Source organism: Curcuma longa, chromosome 12 (assembly GCF_044706935.1).
Source record: "Curcuma longa cultivar G26 ecotype Majalengka, Jawa Barat chromosome 12, ITB_CL_G26_1.1, whole genome shotgun sequence".
Taxonomy (NCBI): Eukaryota; Viridiplantae; Streptophyta; class Magnoliopsida; order Zingiberales; family Zingiberaceae; genus Curcuma; species Curcuma longa.
The window spans coordinates 4,466,299-4,473,026 of NC_133872.1; the positions used below are offsets into that span (position 1 = coordinate 4,466,299).

The following is a 6,728-nucleotide window of genomic DNA, read 5'->3' on the forward strand; positions in this document are numbered from 1 at the left end:
GCAAAGCTATAGTACTAGGGATGCTATAGTGCCTAGGAAGCCGCAGTTCTCGGGATGTTGTAGTTCCACAAAACAGCAATACTCAAGATACTATAGTCACCCAAGAAGTTATAGTACTCAAGACATTATAGTACCAACTCCCAACGACCCGACAACCTCTAACAACTTATTTGTCAACGGTCTGACAATATCAGTATACGATCTAACGACTATTGCCCTTAACCCCCAACAACTCAATAATGTTAGGTACTACGTGGGAGATTCTCTTCCATCGACTATATAAGAATTGATGAAGGTAAGTGAAAGGGATGATGATTTTCTTATCACACACGGTGACAACTCTTCTCCACCACTAATCTCTCTTCTCTTTCTTTTGAACATTTATTTCCTTTGCGTTTCCGCGAACTTCATCTTTCAACACAGTATTGACTAGATCGTTGTGTTTGATTGAGTTAAACGCTAGAGGAGGGGTGAATAGCGCTTAAGCATTTTTTCGATTTTCAAAAATTTAAGCGTTCGATTAATCAGATTAGCTGTAGTGGAAGACTTAGTAAAGTAAAAACAAGAACAAGAACAACAAGCCCCCGGGGCATAGGTGAGTTGGTTACGACGCAGCAGACTTGCAGAAGAGGACAAGAGTTCGAATCCTGGCGAAACCAGGCAATACCCTCCTGCGTCATAACCAACTGCACTTTCTCGATTTACCTCCTCACAAATGGTCGTGGGGCCGACCATGTAGGGCCGCTAAGATGGCGGATCCACCTTTTTTGCAGAAGAACAAGAACAACAAGTTCTTTTACTTGGTTCACAGCCGAAGACTGCTACTCCAATGCCCATGATCTGTGATCGCTTTCGTATGGACAATCCACTAATTAACTTATTTCCTTATAGAAATAAGTTGTAACGAATTACAAAAATATCACAATAAAACACAACTTTTTATCGGATTACTAATTTAAATACAAGATTCGTTACCCGACACACTGGAGCTTTGTAGATCTTCGCTCTAGCGTGAATCCGACATTACGACGGCTTGAATAGATGCTGCTGCTCGCTCAGGACGCTGTCGGCTCGATAAAACTTGATCGTGGAAGTATGGAAGTTGATGTTTAAAGCATCTGATCGAAGTTGCTTTTATAACTCACTCAGGTCGATTGCAATGCATCTCAGGTGGACCCCACGTAGACCGCGATCCTCTTTCTCCACGGCTGACTTCGCCTTCAGGTTGACTGGAATCCCTACTCAGGTGGACTTGAATCTAGCGTGGAGGGTGTCGATAGACTTCGACTTTCGCTACGCTTATCCGAGCCCAGGTCGACTGGAATCCATGTTTCGGTCGACTCAACCGTCCAGTTGACTCGAACCTCGGCTTAAGTCGTTCAGAGTCAAAGACTTCAACTTCCCAATCTGCAAGACAAGTTAGTTCCAAATATACAAAAATGCAGATCGAAAAGTCAGTTCTCTGAACTGATTTTTGGTCTTAACTTCAGGTTTCCAGTGAAACCTTGGGTTAGACCTAATGCTTACAGTTCCTCTTCGGGAACGCGTCTTGACCCACTCCTCTCAGGAGAATTTACTTGATTGTCAATCAAGTCCTTTAGAATTGTTAGACTTTCCTACTCATTTTTGTCCTTGGCCCTCAGGAATTTGTTGCTGTGACTCGGTCTTCCAAACTGCCCAGACTTCACCAATCCTCTGGTCCTCCTGATCATACCCGATTGGACTTTGGCCATGTTTCCTAGTCCTCCGACACTGCATGGGCTTGCACTTGGTGTACTTGACCTGTCAAGTCTTCCGCCTGATCTTCCAGATCAGACTTGTCATTGCCTAGTCTACAACTAGGACTTTGTCTTTTACCAAGCCTCAACTAAGACTTTACCTGTGCTCCCTGCACACTAGATCAACATATCACTCCAATAACACACTTAACTTGAACCTGATGTCATTATCAAAATCAAGGTTCGATTATCTAGTACTTCTTGCACCAACAATCTCCCCCTTTTTAATTATAGTAACTCAAGTTTCAAGTTAAGTAAAAATAATACTAACTTATAATAAAAAATTAAATATAATATAGTTTGATTATAATGTTTATATGCTTATATGATTGACGGAAAGATAACATTAAGGGAGAGCTTAAGATTGTAAATGAGACAAGTAAAATTAAACTTTGTAGTATTTAAATTTATTTGATAAAGTAATTAAGTAAGTTAAGTTGAATTTAAAATGAAGCCCGTGAAATAGTTATTCAAATTTGACTTATTCTTTTAACTTGAGCTTAATTTGTTTAGATGTTATTAAGTTTATAATCTAAGTTTGTTTGATTATTTAAAATTTTTATATTTTTAAATTTATTTGATTGGTTGAACTTAATTTTGTAAGCTTTTTAAATTTATTTTAAGTATTTTTTTATTTATAAATTTGATTAAAAAAATTTATTGATGAATATGATTCACAAATTTTTTTTCATCTATATTTTTTATGAGCATTATTTATAAATAATTTATAATTTTTATTTATGAACATTAATGAATTAAAATTATATGCATTCAAGATTATTTATTTAATTTAATAAATTATTTATTTATTTTTATTTGATTGATGTTATGTATATTAAACACACACAAATAAATTTTTATCAAATATAATATCAATCCTTTCAATAACATTTAATTTATTTACTATTCTAATTTTCATAATGTTGTAATACCATCTATTGATTTTAATTATCCCTTATTTAAATAAATTATCAATTAAAAAATTGAAAAAAATTGTTTAAATAATTATTCTTTTCTTGTGGTTAGGTCTAACCATAATATTATGATAATTTGACAATATAATTTAAGTATTTATATTTGATAACTTGCATAGAGTGTAGGTTTATTATAAGATTAAATTTATCAAATTTGGACTTCACAAATTGAGCGCAAGTCACAAGAAAGCCTGAACTTGTTGAACTTGTAAATAATGCCTCCAGAGCGTAATTGAGTTGGTTACTATAAAACAGAGTTACTAAAGCTGGTAAGGGTCGAATCTCGATGAAGCCAAGGTAATGTCCTTCTCCGTCGTGGCCAACTGCAACTTTTCGATTTACCTCCTCACAGATAATCGTGGGATCAATCGTGTGAGACCGTTAGGGTGGTGGATTCCACCTTTTACTAGAATTTACAAATAATCATCAAATTTAAAGAAAAATCTAAAAACTATACAACCCTTTGTTTTGAATTTGTTTTCGAGTGAAGTTCTTGTAGTCTAAGTATAGTTTAAGTTAGCTAGAGAATGTTTCTTTTGAAATCTTACACATTAGAGTAGATAGAGCTGTCAAATGGGTTAATCCATAGTGGGATGGGCCAATCTACTAAAAATCCATTATATAGCAGGGAGATGACCCGACCCACCAACTTAGCAGGTTGAAAAATCTCCAACTCAACCCAAGGTGGGTTGTGAGTTAGACAGACCAACCCACTGACCTGTCAAAAAATAAAAAATATTAAAAATTTTAAGATTGGATTACAATTTAAATTGATTAAGTTAAAATTTTAAATTTGAATTGTAATTTAAACGGATCATGCCCACTAATTTATTAAATTTTCTATTTTAATTTTAAAATTTAAAATAAATAAATAAACTTTCTCAACTCACGGGTCAACCCAAGTCCGTTGCGGGCCAACCCACGCGAGTCGCAAGCCTAGACGGGTCAACCCATCTGAACTTATCTTAAAATGGGTTGATAAAATTTCAATCCAACTCGTCTAAATTATTTGGTGGGGCAGGCCAACCTAGCGGGTTCAACTCAAATTGACGGCTATAACTCTAGAAATACTTTCAAATCATATTTTTATCGATAACTCAAGTTTTAGACCTAGTAAATTGATCAAAGGAGGAAGTTTTAAGGATGCAATGGTTTAAATGGATTTAAAGGAATAAATTTGGTGGTAAAGAGTAATGCGGGACTCCCATTCACATTGCATTGGTAAATCAAGATAGGAATATCAATGGTAAATCTATCCGGATTAAAATTTTTTAACAAAAAAACCCCTGAGCTATAATATAGAATTCATCACTTAATTTTTTTATTTTACTTCCCTCCCCGGGCTAAAGCTCGGGTTAATGTACATGGCTCTGCCCTTGGAGACATGCCCGACGGTGGAGGCTCTGGTGGAATCCGGCGAGGGCGAACGGACCATGCATCAGACCACCGAGGAGGGGCAGGGATTGATGGCCAACGGTCCAACGAGGTGGCCAAGATCCTGAAGCGGCCCAGGGCGGTGGAGGAGTTGTTGGACCGCAGCTTGGTGGGACTGCAACCGTAGACATGGCGGTGTTGTGGAGGCCAACGCCGGCCGCGCCAACTACTCCTCCTCCTCCTCCGCCGCCGCCGCCGCCGCCATCGGTTAACTCTCATCGTAATCTTGACCGATCACGCCACCGTGGCTGCAATTGACATTACATTACTTCTGGATTTCTTTGTATTATCCATGTAATCCAATGGACCAATCATCTTCCAGAATTCTGCCACGTACGAGCCTAGTCAACCTTTGCCATCAACGAAAGATAAAGGTTGTTTTTTTCCCCAATTCCTCTCCGCTGTTCCTCCATTCCACCACCACCAATCATCATGCCGCTCCACTCACTCTGCGCGGCCGCCGCCGCCGCTGGCGGCAGCGGCGAGGGCGGCAAGTTTACAGCAAATCCACGGCCCATCAAACCACCCTCCCTCGTCGCATCGCCTTCCCCGACCCCCAACCAAGTCCACTTCCCCCTCCCTCCTCCCGGCCTCCCCCGCCACCTCAAGGAGAAGATCCTGAGCCTCGAGGTGCTGGGCGTCGACGCCGGCCGCGCTCTCGCCCTCAACCCCGCCTTTCGCGCCGCCTCTCTGGACTCTGTCCACGCGATCATCTCCTTCCTCCTCTCCAAGGGGCTCCACCACAAGGACCTCCCCCGCATCCTCGGCATGTGCCCCTCCGTCCTCACCGCCTCCGTCCCCGCCGACCTCGCCCCCGTATTCGCCTTCCTCTCCCGCGACCTCGGCGTCGCCCCCGCCGACCACCGCCGCGTCGTCAACAAGTGCCCCCGACTCCTGGCCTCCAGCGTCCCGCACCAGCTCCGCCCTGCCCTGCTCTACCTCCGCCGCCTGGGGTTCCGCGACCTCGCCTGGCTCGCTCACCACGAGCCCGTCCTCCTCGTCTCCAGCGTCGACCGCACGCTCATGCCCAAGCTGGACTTCCTCGTCGGCCTCGGGCTGAGCCAGGAAGACGCGGCGGCGATGGTGTTGCGCAGCCCCGGGCTGTTCACCTTCAGCATCGAGAGGAACTTCAAACCCAAGTTCGAGTACTTGGACAAGGAGATGGGGCGGCGGGTGGAGGAGCTGAAGGAATTCCCCCAGTACTTCGCGTTCAGCTTGGAGAAGAGGATCAAGCCGCGGCACGAGGAGCTGTGCCGGAGGGGGATGCATACGATGCCATTGCCAGTGATGCTGAAGAGCACCGACGAGGAGTTCAGGGATCTGATGGAGAAGAACACGCAGCTTTAATAGGCTCACCTCGTTGTGCATAATCAGTTGGTGTAAAGAATTCTTGTCTTTATCGTGCATATTCCTCAGATTGAGAGGGTTCCACTGTTCAAAATATTTTGTAACCAAGATTAAAAAAACAAGACCGAAGAGGAGAGATAACATAGTATGCTGGAAAAATCATTTTTCTAAAGCACATGAATTCTAGAACAATACAAAATCATATATTAGAAAACAAAATAAGTAAAATCTAATTACGTCAATATCTATAACAAAAAATAAATACAAAAAAGAGACGATAAACTTAATTGTAGTAGAAAAGTTATTGTCCTTTTATGTCATCCAAGAATTTGAGAATCTTTCGAGAGAAGAGAAGAGAGAGCAAGGGGATGACATTCTTCTCGAGAGAAGAGAGAGCAAGAGGATGATCTTTAAATTGATGGCACCGTAATCTCTTTGCCAATAGGGAGCAAAGAGATCTATCAGAATACATAATCCAACAGGGACCATTCCTATATATATAACCTAATATGTTATCAACTCATTAATAATAACTGTTCGAGTTAACGGATTCTACATATGTAAATCTGTCACATCCAATAACTCAAACCCTCCGTATTAGTTAGATCACTTAACATATTTTATTTTCTTAATGGCATATACCTGCATGTCACAAATAATATGCAAGCTCACTAAACAGGATAAAATCTAACAATCTTCTATTTGGGTTATATGTGATTTGTATATGACATACGATTACACTTTAGTTGACGTCAACAATAATGCCGAACTTTATGAGTATTATTCTGGCCAAATATCATAGATGGTCAAGCTATTGGTCAATGAACGGGTTGACATGCACGTTCCCAGAGATTACTATTGAGGAGGACAAAAGTACCTAAAAAATACTTCAAAAGATAGTTAGAATGATACCAAGAGTAAATCTCGACAAGCCCCTCCGAAGCTTAAGTTAGGGAAAGAAGATGACTAACGCTATGTTTGGATGGGATGAGAGAAGGTTCATTAACAGAAAGGGAAGGGAGAGGAATGAAGGGAAAGGGAAGGGAAGTAAAGTATTTATGTTCTCCTTATTCAGAAGGGATGGAAGGTTTATTAACGTGAACTTTTCAAAGGCCTCAGATTTGTATTTCATTAAATGCATATAGCCCAATCATGAATGATCATCGATAAAGGATAATGAAGTAGTTATAACCTC

At 40.8% G+C, this 6,728-nt stretch overlaps 1 protein-coding gene across 1 annotated transcript; it reads left to right on the forward strand.

The window, feature by feature from the left end:
* Nucleotides 1-4,607: 4,607 nt before the first annotated feature.
* On the forward strand, nucleotides 4,608-5,601 carry LOC141843554 (transcription termination factor MTEF1, chloroplastic-like). Its single transcript, XM_074731613.1, has one exon. The coding sequence runs from the start codon at nucleotides 4,619-4,621 to the stop codon at nucleotides 5,531-5,533; it is 915 nt and encodes a 304-aa protein (XP_074587714.1). The 5' UTR covers nucleotides 4,608-4,618; the 3' UTR covers nucleotides 5,534-5,601.
* The last annotated feature ends 1,127 nt before the right edge of the window (nucleotides 5,602-6,728 follow it).

What these genes read in the sequence shown, in the direction of transcription:
- LOC141843554 (XM_074731613.1), top strand. Translation starts at nt 4,619, where the DNA reads ATGCCGCTCCACTCACTCTGCGCGGCCGCCGCCGCCGCTGGCGGCAGC.